The 16,388-nt window shown below is 37.7% G+C and overlaps 1 protein-coding gene across 1 annotated transcript in view; it reads right to left on the bottom strand.

Moving 5' to 3' along the window:
- The window catches only part of FRY (FRY microtubule binding protein), a 344,446-nt gene that overhangs the window by 84,365 nt on the left and 243,693 nt on the right, over positions 1–16,388 (bottom strand). The window contains 5 exon segments of the mRNA XM_049778737.1: positions 1,289–1,459; positions 2,914–3,011; positions 5,482–6,089; positions 8,103–8,197; positions 12,450–12,637. Coding sequence (XP_049634694.1) covers positions 1,289–1,459; positions 2,914–3,011; positions 5,482–6,089; positions 8,103–8,197; positions 12,450–12,637 — 1,160 coding nt within the window.

Raw genomic sequence — 16,388 nt, 5'->3', positions numbered from 1 at the left:
GAAACATTTGTGTATGAGAACAAACGTCCTATTCCTGATTTTAAAGACAAACATAAAGATGGAGATAAGGGCCAGAGAGTTAGCATGGAGGCAGAGTGTTTGCCTTGCATGCAAAAGGATGGTGGTTCAAATCCTGGCATCCCATATGGTCCCCTGAGCCTGCCAGGTGCGATTTTTGAGCATAGAGCCAGGAGTAACCCCTGTGTGTTGCCAGGTGTGACCCAAAAACCAAAAACCAAAAAAAAAAAAAAGAAAAAAAGATGGAGATAAAATTTTATTTCAAAATGTATGCGTTGTTAATTAGTTTAGGGCAAACAACTATTAAACATATAAAGCCACACAACACTCACTTAGATTTCAACACCTAGAGTAATTAGGATAAATTTTTCTTTTTGGGGGCCAGAGTGGTGGCGCAAGTGGTAGGGTGTTTACCTTGCATGCATTAACCTAGAATGGACCACAGTTTGATCCCCCAGCATCCCATATGGTCTGCCAAGCCAGGAGCGATTTCTGAGCACATAGTCAGAAGTAACCCCTGAGCACCACTGGGTGTGGCCCCCAAACAAAAAAATTTATTTTTTCTATGTCATGAGCTAATAGCATTAGTGTAGAAAAAAGAAGTGAAAGCCTTAAAGACAGGTATACCTAGGTTGAAAGGCTGGCTTGCTACTTTAAATTTATGGCTGATGACAGAGTAATCTACCGCTCTGATTCTTTTTTGCTTTTGAGCCACATTTGCCAATGCTCAGGGGTGACACCTGGTTTTGAGTTCAGATATAACTGTTGGCATTGCTCAGGGGACCATATGAGATGGTAGGGATTGAACCCAGGTCAGCCTCATACAACACAAGTGCTTAAACCTATGTTATTTCTCCAGCCCCATACAGCTGTTTCTTAACAATAAATTATTATTACAACAATGTGATTAAACAATAGTAAAAACTACTACCATTTAATAATAACAATAATAATGTATTCTGTGTTGTTATAAAGATTAAAAGTGGTTCCAAGAGCACCAAATAAATGAAGCTAAGAATCTGATCAGTTATAAATAAATACTTTATCCTTGGAAGTTCAAATAGATTTTATCTTTCTTTTGAGGTGGGGAAGGGTTCACACCTGGTAGTGCTCAGGGCTTATTCCTGGATCTGCGCTCAGGGATCACTCCTGCTGGGTTCAGGTTTGCCAGGGATCAAACCTGGGTTGACTGCATACAAAGCAAATGACCTACTTACTGTGCTATTGCTCCAGTCCCAGAATAGATGTCAGTATTATTTTGAAAGCTTACCTCAGCCAGGTAGGTAATCATATTTAAAGTAAGGTCAGCATAGGCTTCATGAAGGTATCGGCAGACCACATTCACCCATGTAGCACAGTCTCTTGTGTAGCTGTGTGTTTTATATAGAGTCATGACATGTGCAAGATTGGAAAGTTTAGGATTCTTCTCTTCCAAACAGACCTTTCCAAGAGAAAAAAAATTAGAGATAAAAATAGCCCGATGAATAGGAAGAAGGAACAATTTTAAAAGTTTTTATTTAGATATTGTGGCTGATAATTTCTCATGCAAAAACATTTCAATATCATACCTATCACAAGGATTTCCACTTCCCTCCACCAAGATCCCAAAGGTCCTTCCCATTCTAGCCCCCTTCATCTCCTAGTAAACTTAGTCTGTGAATGAACTCTTTTAGACTTTTGCCTTTGGCCATTTGTTATTCCTTTATTGTGTCTCTAAAGCCCACTTATGAGAGAGGTCATTTGTGGGATTTAACGATATGAAGGCATACTGAGAGACCCTTTTCTTCTGACTTCCTTTAATCAGGATGATACCCTCTAATTCTATCCATGTCACAGAAAATTGCATAATTTTGTCTTTTTATATATGTATAGTATTACACTGGGTATATATAGCTCAGGTATCAGTCCTTGTGGGCTTGGGATATAGTTGGCTGTTTGGGATGTCTCCACATCTTGGTTATTGTACCGAGATATGCTGCAATGAGCATAGTTACGTATATATTTTTTTCAACTTTTTGTGTTCTGAGTCTAGATATTAAGAATATAATGCTTGGTTATATAGAAATTCTATTTCTACTCTTACACATGTTCATATTGCTTTCCATAGAGCTCGAACCAGAGAATGTTTTCACCAATAGTGAATGAGGATTACTTTATCACTACTATCCTGCCATCACTGCTTCAGGCTTTGTTTTTTGGTGGGCAGGTTTGGGATGATATACACAGCTGTGCTCCAGGGCTTACTCCTGGTTCTGTGTTCAGGTATCACTCTTGGTGCTGCTTAGGGGACCACATGAAGTTCTGGAGGTTGAATCCAGGTTGGCAATATATAAGGCAAGCACCCTACCCACTCTGGCCCTGTTTCTATATTTTGGTATATTTCACAAAATGTGCAATTTTGTGGAACACATGTAAATACTAACAGCTTGGAGAACAGATATGTGCTTTTTTTTTGGTAGGTTGTAGAAATAGTAATCAAATAATATGGTTTTCATAAATTCTTTCTACCTGCTTCGTTGGTAATAAAATTTGAAAAAAAAAACAATATACGGGGCCAGAGAGATAGCATGGAGGTAGGGCATTTGCCTTGCATGCAGAAGAACGGTGGTTCGAATCCCAGTATCCTATATGGTCCCCCGAACCTGCCAGGAGCAATTTCTGAGCATAGAGCCAGGAGTAACCCCTGAGCTCTGCCAGGTATGACCCAAAAACCAAAAAAACAAAGCAAAAAATAAAAAAGAAAAAGAAAAAACAATATACACCAACTTTCCAGAGATTGTTCACAAATTTTACAAAACTCATTGCCCTTTCTGGGAATTTTTATCTTGAAGCCATGCTGAAGATATACATGTATCTTCCTCATCCTAAGGCAAAGGATAGATCCAAGGGTCATACCTGAGCAATCCTTTCAGCTATATCCTTACAGAATTGATTGGGATTTTCAAAATGTTGTATCAGCTGGGGCAGAAGACATAGGACATTTAGTGGAAAACCTGAACAAGAGAAAACAAAATGGAACAATTTAATATTTTAACTGTTAAAAATAGGAAATGTGGTTAAGATTGCTATATCCACAACCCTGGTTCAAATCCCTGGGACCACATGGGTTCCCCTGAGCAACACCGGAGGTCACTCCTAAGCACAAAAACCAAAAATAGCCCCTGAACACTGCTGGATATGATCAAACATCCCCCAACCCACAACTAAATAAAAAAACAAAAACAGACCTGTTATTGGCTAGAAGATGTGTAAGTTAGAGGGAGAGAGATAGACACAGAATAGTCTCACTCATCTATGGGTTTTAAGAAAAATAAAAGACATTATTGTAATAATACACAGAGACAATAGAGATGAGGGCTAGAAGGACAAGTCCAGGATATGAAGCTTATCACAAAAAAGTGGTGAGTCCAGTTAGAGAAATAACTACACTGACCACTATCATGACAATGGTAGTGAGTGAGAGAAATAAAATGCCTGTCTTGAATACAGGCAAGTGGGGCTGAGGAGGGAGTTAGGGGGCAATGGTGGTGGGAATGTTGTATTGGTGAAGGGGGTGTTCCTTTTAAAAATTTTTAAAATATCTTTATTTAAGCTCCATGATTACAAAGATGATTGTAGTTGAGTTTCATTCATGAAAAGAACACCCCCCTTCACCAGTGCAACATTCCCACCACCAATGCCCCCATCACTCTCATCCCTCAGGGGGTGTTCTTTTTTATAACTAAAACCTAAATACAAACATATTTGTAATCATGGTGCTTAAATAATATTTAAAAAAAGAAAAATAATAACTACCCTAATAACTGCCATGACAATGATAGAGGGAGAAATATAATGTCTGTTTCAAAGACAGGAAAGGGCTGTGGGGAGGAGGGAAATGAGGGAACAATGATGGCAGGAAATTGAACAGATGAAGTTTATGTCTAAAACCCAATTATGAACATGTTTGTAACCATCGTGCTTAAATAAATAAATTATTTAGAGGTCTGGAGCGATAGCATAGTGGTAGAGTGTTTGCCTTGCATGCTGCTGACCCGGGATGGACCTGTGTTCGATCCCCAGTATCCATATGGTCCCCCAACCCTGCCAGGAATGATTTCTGAGTACAAAGCCAGGAGTAACTCTTGAGTGCTGCTGGATGTGGCCCCTCCCCACAAAAAAACAAAATAAAAGAAATTAATTTTTTTTAAAAAGTGAAAACAAAACCAAAAACAGTAATAGAGAATGCAGGAAAAACAAATAACCAACACAACACCAGTTGCAAAAGAAGGCACCAAGTAGATCTGAAAATTTCAGAAACTGCCTGCCTTACATGAGTACTTATAAAAAGAATGACTTGCACAGATTTTTTTGAAAGCAAGTTAGAATGAACTCAAACACTAGCTTGAAATTTTACCAAAAAGTGTTTTAAAAAAATCATTGAGAGGATATGGGTCAATCATTTTTTGTCTTACACATATAAGTAAAAAAGATTTTAAAATTATGAGGATTGCTTAGTGTTTTGTATTAAGCTCCAGCTTCATAAAAATGATGTTGGGGGCCCGGAGAGATAGCACAGCAGCATTTGCCTTGCAAGCAGCCGATCCAGGACCAAAGGTGGTTGGTTTGAATCCCCGTGTCCCATATGGTCCCCCGTGCATGCCAGGAGCTATTTCTGAGCAAACAGCCAGGAGTAACCTCTGAGCAACGCCGGGTGTGGGCCCCCCCAAAAAAAAACAAAAAAAAACAAAAAAAATTTTTTGGGCTATATGCGAATAATAAAGAATTTTTTTTTAAAAAAGAAAAAATATAGAAGTTAAAAAAAGGGAAAATGTATAGGAGCAAAGAATGAAATAATATCAATAATTTTTTCTGAAAATCACAAATATACAAAAAACAGCTTTTATATTTTTCTGAGCTCTTTTATACTATTGTTTTTAATATCTTTATTAATATAAAAGATAGATTAAGAACTGAAAATAATCAACCACAGTATTTTCAAAGAATTATTTCTAAAAAGAATTTGTATTTTCTAAAGTAACTAGTGAAAATTTAGTAAGATTTGAAGGGCCATATAAAACCACCATTCCTGGAATGGTAGCTATTGTCTTCTGACCTGAGGAATCAACTTTGTCAAAAATCACTGAATAATCAACCACTGTCCCAACTTGGTGGAAGGAGAGTGATTCCTTTGGATATGGGTCAGTCCTAAGAACAATTTATTTGTTTTGGGCCATAGCTGGTGGTGCTCAGGGCTTACTCTTGGCTCTGCACACAGGGGTCACTGCTGGTGGGATTTGGGGAACCATATGTGGTGCTGGGAACTGAACTCAGATTGGTATATGCAGGGACAAGCACCCTACTCACTGTACTATCACTCCAGATACCTACGAAGTTTTTAAAGCAGTAAACAATATTATTTTGTTGCGTTAACGATGTATATAACGCAAACACCAGAATTGTGAAAAAGTGTGAAGACTTTACCAATGGCTTGGGATGAATCCACCATGGAGACTTTGGACACTGGTGTCAGCAAACTGAAAAGTTGCAGGGTAAGGTCTGTGGTGGTAAGAGAAGTGAATCCTTTCAGCAGTAGCTGTTGCAACCCTGAGAAGTCTGCCCACTTGAGCTGTGCCTGAAGTTTCTCCAGTTTTTCTCGATTCTCAGCTTTATCAAGTGGCATGTGAGCCAGCAGTCTATTCAATAACCTTAAGGCCATGAGGTATTCAAACTCAAAATCAGATTCCATCAGAGCCACTGTGACCCAGAAGATTGTGGCCAACAGGTTGGTTGGATGGTTTATGTGCGATGGGTCTGTGAGGCTATCTTTCAAGGATGATGAACTTCGGGTTTTTGAGGAGAGGCCTTGTTGGGTACAAGCCTGAATTCTGTCCAGAGTGGCACTACGAGGTGGGTCTGAGGATCGGTCAATAACACCAAACTTCTTGGGTACAGAGAAGCTCCTTTGATGTCGGCTCCGTTCTGCAGTTGTTGTGTTCCCACTGGCTGTTCCTGGGTTCACATTCAGTTGTCCTGTGCTCTTTCTGCTTGCTGTTAGTTTAGTGCTAGAGCTTAAATCAGGTGATGAAGAACTGTGTGTAAAAATGAGAAGGTCAGAAAAAGCCAACATATTCCAGTAAAAATCCAATTCTTCTACAATCCACTGGTTAATAATAAGGGAGGGGAATGATTCTTTGAAAATGCTACTTACTATTTTTCTCATATTTTTTTAAATTTGGTTTTGTTTTCAGACCACTGCCAACTGTGCTAAAGGATCACTCCTGGCTCAGTGCTCAGGTATCACACCTGGTAGCTTTGGATATACAAGGCAAGTGCCCTACCTGCTGTACTATCTCTTCAGCTCAGATTTCCCCCATATTTTTAAAGCCAAAGGAATGCTTTTTTATTATTTTAAACTTAAAGCTATGAAAAAAATCACTGATAAAGAATAATTTTTTAGATTAAACTGTTTTTAAGAATTAAAAATTTTATTTAAAGCATTGTGATTACGAAGTTATTCATAATTAAGTTTTAGACATACAATATTTTAGCATTAGTTTCAACCTCCCTCCACCAATGTCCTCAGAGTCCATCCCATCCCACCCACCCCCACTGTTTGCCCCAGCCTGCCATCATAACAGGCACCTTTTAAAGTTTGGTTGTAAACATCTGGGTCTCATGATTTCATTTTTGTTGACTCTGTGGCTTGGATATCTAGTCTTATCCTTTCTTAACATCACAAGTATATCTGAATTTCTTTGGCCTTTATTCCCCATTATTTAACTGCTGTCTTTCTCCTCCTCCACTGAATTTCTTTCCCTCTCTTTTCTATACTCTGGGGCCAAGAGTGTTCTAGACAACCACAGCTTACCACAAAGAGTGGTAAGTGCAGTAAGAGAAATAACTACACTAACCAAGTACCATAACAATAATAAAGAAAGAAATACAGTGTGTATCTCGAAAAAAGGCAGAGTATGACTGAGGAAGGAAATGGGGGACATTGGTGACAGAAAAGTTGCATTGATGAAGGAGGTGTGCATTCTATGGCTGAAACCCAATTACTAGCATGTCTTAACCATGGTGTTTAAAATATTAAATTATATAAAAAGAGTGTTCTAGATAACCACCATTTAAACCACTGCATTCCTTCATACAGCTAATCTAACCACCACATATAAGTGATAGCAATCTTTACCAACTAAACAACAACAAAATCTAACACTGACTTGTATTTACTGAGAAGCTAAAGAACTAAACAGTTGGCTGTAGTTTATAAATAGTCACTTTTTGGGTTTTAATTTGATAGAAGTAGTTATAAAATAAAATGCTATGCTAGTTATAAATTTTTATACTCTATTAACTATGGTAAGGAAATATAAAAATTGTATCTAGAGAGAAAAATGTTAGCAAATGTGCCCAAAAATTGTGCACTCATAAATGTTATAGAAAATTATTTCTAAGTCTATTTAAGATAAAAAAGATAAAAGTCATCACTATTCTTGCTAATTTTCTATTTATTTAGATGAATCTGTAGATTTCTATAAGTAAATATGTATGATATTTCAATTCATACTAAAGGTACCTTTACATAAGAAATGTTAAATTTAAAGTTGTAACAAGGCCAATGTGATTGAGATAACTTTACTGACTAAATTTCAAGCAATATGAGCTCAGTTTACTCAGTTTACACTGGAGCATTTAATACAGTGTGCAGCCAACCTGTGTTAGATCCCCAGCATTCTTTAAATTGCCAGGAGCCTACCAGAAATGATTCCTGAGTGCAGAACCCTGAGCATCATCTGAGTTCACGTGAGCACTGCCAGGTGTGGCCCCAAGACAATAAATAAATAAATAAATAAATAAATAAAAGAGCTCAATTAGCCCAATTATACAAAGAGAATAACAGAATAGAGAATATGTGTGTATGTATATTTATGCAAGATATAACACCCATAAATAAAGCTTAAAACATTCTAGAAATATTTTCAGGTTCTTAGTAGGTTTCAAAAACTAGAGTTACCTAATCAACTTTGCCAGTATTCAAGCATTTCTCCAATATTTAGTATAATATACTTGATTTCAAATGACATTAAGCTTGTTCTTACCGTGATAATACTGTTAAGAGGTCACAGTTCTTCAAACAGTCAGACAAATTATCCACGGTAGCCTCCAATGTGAGGAGTGCTTCCATAACATAGCCCTGCAAATATGTAAAGACAACATTTTGAACTATAAATTATGTACGGCTATTTTTATCTGTTCAAAGAGAAATTTCATTTTTTGTAATTATCATACTTTTGGTACCCCAAGAAATGTTCAAGGGGCCCACAGTAGCTCCTAGAGAGATTCAAATTGGCTATGTAGTTTGATTCAGTGTCGCAGTGCTGTTAGTGTACAGGGTTTTTCTGGCGACAAGGGCTACCTACCCAGTGGTGCTTAGGGGGCATCAGTTACAGCCAATTGTGATTGGGGAACATGTGATACCAATTTGTGGCAGTCAATTTGGGGCTTTCACTTATCATGCTTTCATTTACTTAGCTTCTTGAGTTATCTCCCCAGTCCAAGATACATACAAAGATACATACAAAGGTTATTTGAGTAATGTTAACATCATTGATGCTAATCATCCTGGTTGAATTTATAAGGTTCAAAAACAAAATTTAAGGATTATAAATGAATTTGGGTGACTCGGGAATTACCAAATAATCATTTTCCCCCTTAGGACTGAAGTCCTCAATAGGTCAATCTCATTTAAAATATGGAAGGATAGTATACCGTCTGGTTATGGTTCTAGCAGCCAGTCATCTGTAAATCGCGATCTTGGCTTTTGGATCTACCAAAGGGTGACAGGTCTTCTGATTTTGTCTTATTGTTAACTGGTAAGGTAGGGTAACCTGTTCTTAGATCAAGTTGTTCCCATTTTCCTCGTTGTCAGCATGTCGTACTGGAGCTGGGACTTGATGGTGACCCTGTCGTATTAAGGCTGTCCTGGCTGGGATTTGTTTCTTGTAGTTGTCATGGAGGACTGTGCCGTTTCTATGTCACCCTTTGGTAGATCCAAAAGCCAATATCGCGATTTACAGATGACTGGCTGCTAGAACCATAACCAGACGGTATACACCGTGGGACCAATAAAAAAGCCCTAGTCTAGGGTTTGAACTACGACCTGCACAACAACCATGAACCCCACTTCCAAAGGTCTAGCAGAGACAATCGTAAAGGAATCTGGCTTCTGGAAGCACAAAGAAAGATGCTATCCTAAGTGCCATCCTAGGTACAGGGCAAAGACCAAGACCACCAACCACAGAAGATGGATTAAAATGACAATGAGGAACAGAACTACTCCTGGACCACAAAGACTGACGTCATCGTAAATCCCAATCCTGAACTTGTGCAGATACTGAGATCTCAAGACACAGAGGTCTGTTTGTACCACCCAGAACAGAACGGAAGTCTCCCAAACACGACAAAAGACCACCGGGAGAGTAAATGATCCTGAACAGAGTCTATAGTTGATCCCATGACAATATATTCCAAGGGCGGAGAAACCCATAACTCTTAGGCCAAGTGAATTCCTTTTCGAATGACCCCAACATTTACTGTGCCAGGGCAGGAGGAAAAAAAAAAAGCACAAAGCATTGTTTACTTATTATATATTATTTTGTACCTTCATTTATTATTATTACTATTATTTTTACTTACATAACTATTTTTTTGATCGATTTCTCTGTGTAGGTGTGGTTATTGAAGCTGTTGTCCCCAGATATTCCTAGTTTTTTCTCCTCTTTTCTTTTCTTTCTTTATGGGCTAAGTCATGTTTCTTATATCAGGACCATGGCGGTTTTTTCTTTTTTCTTTTTTTTCTTTTTTTTGTGTTTGTTTGTGTTGTTTTGCTTTGTTTTATTTGTTTGTTTGTTTTTTGTTTTTGTTTTTGTTTTGTGCATGTGTGGTGCTTACCATTTTTGTTGGAGTCCTCACTGGATAATGGACACTTTTTTTTGTTTTGTTTTGTACTGATGGAATGTTTCATTTTCTTTTTTCTCCATCGCCCCCCAAATCGATGATGAGAACCTCTAGAAGGACTCTGCCCACTTTTGGAGTATTAGACTTTTACCCCAGTTTACTACTTTTCTCTTCTTCAGACCAAACCACGCAAACTTAACTAGCTAGGCCTACCTCCCAGTTAGAGGGGGAAATTAGGGAGACACCTAGACCAATCAGATGCAAGACTACTAGGTGGTAGGATAGGTTCATAGGGGACCACATATTCTAGCAGCCCTGGGGGTGAAGGAAGTGGATATGGGAGATACGACAAAAACAGAGGTGAAGGGAAGACAATATGGTGATGGGAATCCCTCCTGATGTTATGTAAATATTTAACTAAAATATTATTGTCAACATGTAAACCACTATGATCAAAATAAAAAATTATATATATATAAAAAAAGAATATATATGAAGAAACTAAACATTCTAAAAAAATATGGAAGGATAAATCTTAAAATGGCAAGCAAATTTCCTTACTGAGGGAGATGATGGACATTTGAAATACATAGTAGCAATGTTAAAAAAACTACAGATTAAAATATGAAGTATGAGAAATGCTCACATTTAAGCATTTCAGGGTTGGAAAATAATACAGGAGTTAAGGCACTTTTTGCTTTGATCCCAAGTATGGTCCCTTGAGCACATAGCCAGGAAAAAGCTCTGAGTACTGTTGGGTGGCCAAAATAAACTAAACAAATTAAAAAGAAAACCAACCAAAAAAAACCATAACCCCTCAAATCAGTACTTTCTTCTTTTTGTATGTTTTACACCCCCCACCAATGGGGCCATGTTTAATTTATTAACCTGTTATATGGTTCACAGTATTTTTTTTAAAACTAATATCTTTATTTAAGCACCATGCCTACAAACATGTTTGTAATTGGGTTTCAGTCATAAAAAGAACACCCCCTTTCACCAGTGCAACATTCCCACCACCAGTGCTCCTATCTCCCTCCTCCCCACCCTTGAGACAGGCATTCTATTTCTCTCACTCACTACCATTGTCATGATAGTTGTCAGTGCAGTTATTTCTCTAACTGGACTCACCACTCTTTGTTTTTAGCTTCATGTCCTGGGCCAATCTTTCCTTATCTCTATTGTCTCTGTGTATTATTACAATAGTGTCTTTATTTTTCTTAAATTCCTATCAGTGAGACTATTGTGTGTGTGTGTGTGTGTGTGTGTGTGTGTGTGTGTGTGTCCCTCTGACTTATTTCACTCAGCATAATAGTTTCCATATCCATCCATGTATAGGACAATTTCATAACTTCATTTTTTCTGGAAGTGCATAGTATTCCATTGTGTATATGTACCATAGTTTCTTTAGTCACTCATCTGCTGTCAGGCATCTGGGTTGTTTTCAGATTCTGGCTATTGTAAATAGTGTTGCAATGAATATAGGTGTGCAGAGGGCATTTTTGTATTGTGTTTTTGTGTTCCTAGGATATATCCCAAGGAGTGGTATAGCCAGATCATATAGGAGCTCAATTTCCAGTTTTTTGAGGAATCTCCTTATTGTTTTCCATAAATCAGTACTTTCAATAGAAGGGTGAAACAAAGCTAGAGTTCATAGGAATTCAATTGTTCTGAAATATAGGAGTATTTTTGATGGAAAATGATTTATTCACAGTACAGAGTTATTATGCCCTTGGCTTTCAATGTGCCTTGCTCTCTGGTCTTTGATGTCCCAAATTTACAGGGTTTTCTTATGGCATCTACCCCTCCAGTACTTAATCCTTCGGCTCTTCTCATTTTACTGCATGCTGACCACACAGAGTCTAGCATAACTACAAAAGGTAACCATTTTCTGGATATGAAGACTGCATAACAGTATTCTTGGTTGGTGGCAAAAAAGACAAAGCAATACAAATCAATTTTCCGTACCTGTCATATAAAACTAGACAACAACAGCAAAAAAGGAGTACTCAAAAGTGTTCAGTTGTTGGCCATATAAAAGACTATCCATTGAAGTGCTAGAAACTTGTTTAATACAATTTTTGTAAACATAAAATTCAACTTATAACTTCTAAAGTTGGGGTTAGTGGTTAGGACTCATGCTTTGCCTATGACAAAATCTGGTTTAATCCATGGCACTACATGCTTCAGGAACATCCCTGAGGACTACAGAGGCATGGTGGATCCTGAAACCCTAGTCACTGACCCCAGCATTCAACTGAATGCACCAGATTGGTCAAAATATATTGGAAATGGCACCCAGGGCCTCTTAGCACTATTTGGAAAGCTACTTCCCCCACAGAAAGTCAATCTCTAAAAATACTTGGCACTTAAATAAATCAATACATGTATAAAATGGCTGGAATACTTAGACAATAAAAGTTCAAAGAACACAATGAACACATGTGTGAAATTAAAGAAGATAAATTTAATGGTATTTTCATTTCTACCTGAATTTCATCTCCATGTTCTCCAATCACCTCTACCAGTCTTGAGAGAAGGTCAGACAATGCATGTGCTGACAAAGGTTGCTTGAGTGCCCGGAATATCTGGAAGGACCGGCCAGCATAATGTCTTGAAGAGCTTGACAGAGCTGTCTGTAATGCAACTTCACTCAAGTGTTGCTCTAGATGAAAACCTAGGGGAGAAAGAGTGGGCAAAGAAGGTAGTTACTGTTCTGCAAATTCTGGGGTTGTAGTTATTACTGTTTAAAAAGATTACCAACAGACCTATGGGATCTTAAATAAGTACTTAACAGTATTTATTTAAAATTAACTACTTTGAAATAAAAACATTTAAATAATCAAGTACAGTATAGCAGCACAATATAAAGGGTCAGAAACTTTGAAACAATATGGTCTTAATTTTGAATTATGGATTTTGGGGGTTTTGGGAAAGAAACTTATTCTTTCTTTCTTTCTTTTCTTTTTTGGTTTTAGGGCCACACCTGTGTGCTCAAGGGTTATTCCTGGCTCTGTTCTCAAAAATATTTCCTGGCATGCTCAGGTGACCATATGGATGCTGGGATTGAGCCCAGGTCAGCACATGCAAAGCAAGTGTCCTACCTGCTGCGCTATCATTCCAGCCTCCAAAAATGTATACTTTATTAGCCCATTTTCTTTTCAAATTTAGGAATAACCGTCTATTTCATAGATTTGTGAAACAACTTAAAATGTGCTTAGTAGAGTCTGAAATAGAATGTGCTCACAAATGTATTTTTATTTTTGACCCTATTTTTAACACATCTGCACATTTTTTGTTTTTCTCTTCCATATAACTTTTGATATAAAATCTTCCACTTTTTTTTTTTTAAATAAGAGCTTGTTAAAAAATACTTTCAAAGTACTGGTGTCTGCACAAAAAATACTAGCGGATCAAACCAACTCTAAACACAACTAAAGCTCATGCTAAAGTTTTTGCTCTTCAGAATGCCCTACATATAAGCAGATATCAAAATATAAATATCACAAAAAATAGTAGCCATTGTTTAAAATTTAACCTGAATATGCATTCTTCCAATAGCAAGATGTTAATCTCAAGCATCAGAAACCATTTGCTCTGCTTTGTGTTTTTGGGCCACACCCCACGGTGCTCACAAATTACTCCTGGATCTGCACTCCAGATCACTTCTGGTGCAGGGGAAGCACAGGGGGGTACTGGGGTTCAAAGCTGGTTTGGCTACATGTAAGGCAAGAGCTCTACATGCTGTGCTATCTATTGCTTAATCCTGAACAGAAAATTCTTTGTTGAAATAAAATTATACTGTGAGATAAAACATATGATTGAATTCTAGATTATTAAACTTCACACTGTGTACTTCATTGTAAGAGGAAAAACAGGCAGGGAAAAAAATCATACATAAGAATATGATGGAGATGGGGCTGGCGCCGTGGCACTAGAGGTAAGGTGTCTGCCTTGCCAGTGCTAGCCTAGGACGGACCGCGGTTTGATCCCCCAGCGTCCCATATGGTCCACCAAGCCAGGAGCGACTTCTGAGCACATAGCTAGGAGTAACCCCTGAGTGTCACTGGGTGTAGCCCCAAAACAAAACATAACAAAACAAACAAACAAAAAATATGATGGAGCAATAATCCTCAGAGACAAAGAGAGGAGGGTTGGAAGGTTCAGCTCATGACATGAAGCTCATCACATAGAGTGGTGAGTGCAGTTAGAGAAATATTGAGAACTATCATAACAATGAGTGAATGACAGAAGTGGAAAGCCTGTCTAGAGGCGGGGGTGAGGTGGAGAGGAGGGAGATTTGGGGCATTGGTGATGGGAATGTTGCACTGCTGAAGGATGTTCTTTACATGACTGAAACCCAACTACAATCATATTCGTAATCAAGGTGTTTAAATAAAATATTAATTAAAAAGAATATGATGGAAACAGCAATTCTTGCTGTTTTGTAAACTAAAGAACATATCTTTAGTAGTATATATGACTGTCATATATGAAAGTGGCTAGAAAGGGATAATTAGGTGTCATTTTCCTTCATCGCCTCATGACTCTTTGGCTCTAGGGGCAAGTAGAGAATATAACAATGTATTTGTACAGAGAAAACCTTTTTTTGAAAATGGCCTTAGATATTCAGCATGGTAAATATAGGATTAAATCCACATGGACAGTTAGAAAATTATGAATAGATTATGTTTTAAAATAAATTTAGTGGTTTCATTTTGATTTTTAAAACACAATTTCTACTTAAATCTCTTTCGATGTAATGGCTAGATCTCCTGGCAATGAATAAAAATCCATTTCAATCTTAATGAGTCTGAAATTATAATAGAATAAGTACAAATTCCCATAATCACCATGGCAGCGTACTTTAGGAAAAACTATTTAACCTATTGATCAACAAAGGAAAATACTTACTATGGGAGGTAGGCAGAGAGGTGATGAAAAGTAGAAAAAGTTACTGTGATTTAAATCAAACTAGCCCCAAAGGCAAGGAGGCCTTTGAAATAAAGAAGTGTCAGGCCCAGAGCATTGATTGGATTCCCAAGAAGGTACAAAGGACATAATAATATCACAGACAATCAATAAATTCCACGCTCTCCTCCTTTTTTTTTTTTTTTAACTCCCAAGCTCTCCTCCTTGAATACACTTTAGCATTAGACTTTTGTGGGCAATTGGTAAAAAACCTTATAAAAGGGCCCATTTTTACATTCTAGTGGAATCTAGTACCTCTGATTGAGCTGTGTACTCTCAGCTCTCTCCACTCTGGAGAAGACCTAATTCTTCTTTGAACATGTATCTTCTTCCATTTTTCTCTCCACTCAAATTTCCAAAATAAATATACTTTACTTCAATTCTAGTCTCCTTTTAAAATCTTTTCTCTGAGAGTAGATTATAAACCTGGATACCCAAAAGCCTGGGTAAAGGTCAGAACTGAGTTACCTTTCCTGCAAGGAACAAATTATTTGCTCTAGTCTGAGTTCCATGACATTTTGAGAAACTGATAGTGGGGACAGTCCTGCACCATAAATATCAAGTGAAACTCAGGCAGTCTATTAGGATGCAAGTATCCATTTCACATTGGTCCTTGGGGCCCACTGTATCAGTTCTAATACTTCCAGGGACTTTCCCAGGTGACCCATTTGGGTGAAGCAAGTAGGTAGTAGCACTCCCTTTCTTATTTTTGTTTGATTGTTCAGGGCCACACCAGGTGATACAGGGGTCATTCTTGGTTCTGCACAGAAATTAATCTTGGAGCTGTTTAGAGAGCCATATGGGATACCAGGGATTGAACTCAGGTTGGTCACATGCAAGGCAAGAGCCAGACCTACTGTGCTACTGCTTTGGCCCTGCACTCCTCTTCTTGAGGTTACTATCTCCCTCGCTGCTCCCTTCACAGAACTTGCAACACTTCCTTCTTTTCTTTGGTCCTAACTTGAACCCAGTTACTAGTCTCCCTTGTATAGTCTTGGACAGAGTCTGAGTCTCTTTGAGATGGCTACTAAAACATCAGACAGAAGGCACCCTACCAAACATCTGTACCATGCTGTTATGTGATCCAGAAGAAAGCTTCTATTGGGCTAAGCCTCTAAATCTTGGGATGTCTGTTATTGTAGTTATGCTATCCTTACTAATCAACTTATTTTGAGGAATATGTTTTGTTGTGTTATAATGGGAATAGGTACAAGGCAGGGATGGCTGTATCAAGAAAAAAGACAAATTCTGAGTAGCCCAATGTACTTCTGAAATACAGCATGAGGCATTGATATATCTTTAATGCCTCTAAAGTCATTAGGGATGACTTTAAAACAACAAATTTTGTCTTTTACTCTATGCTCAATTTTTCACAAGAGGAGAGAAATTTCAATTTAAAAGGGCTTAAGATTTTAAAGAAATTCCAAAGGTGAAATGAAATCAAGAAATGGCAATAC

This window comes from Suncus etruscus, chromosome 8 (assembly GCF_024139225.1).
Source record: "Suncus etruscus isolate mSunEtr1 chromosome 8, mSunEtr1.pri.cur, whole genome shotgun sequence".
NCBI lineage: Eukaryota > Metazoa > Chordata > Mammalia > Eulipotyphla > Soricidae > Suncus > Suncus etruscus.
This window is presented reverse-complemented; position numbering and strand designations above follow the sequence as displayed.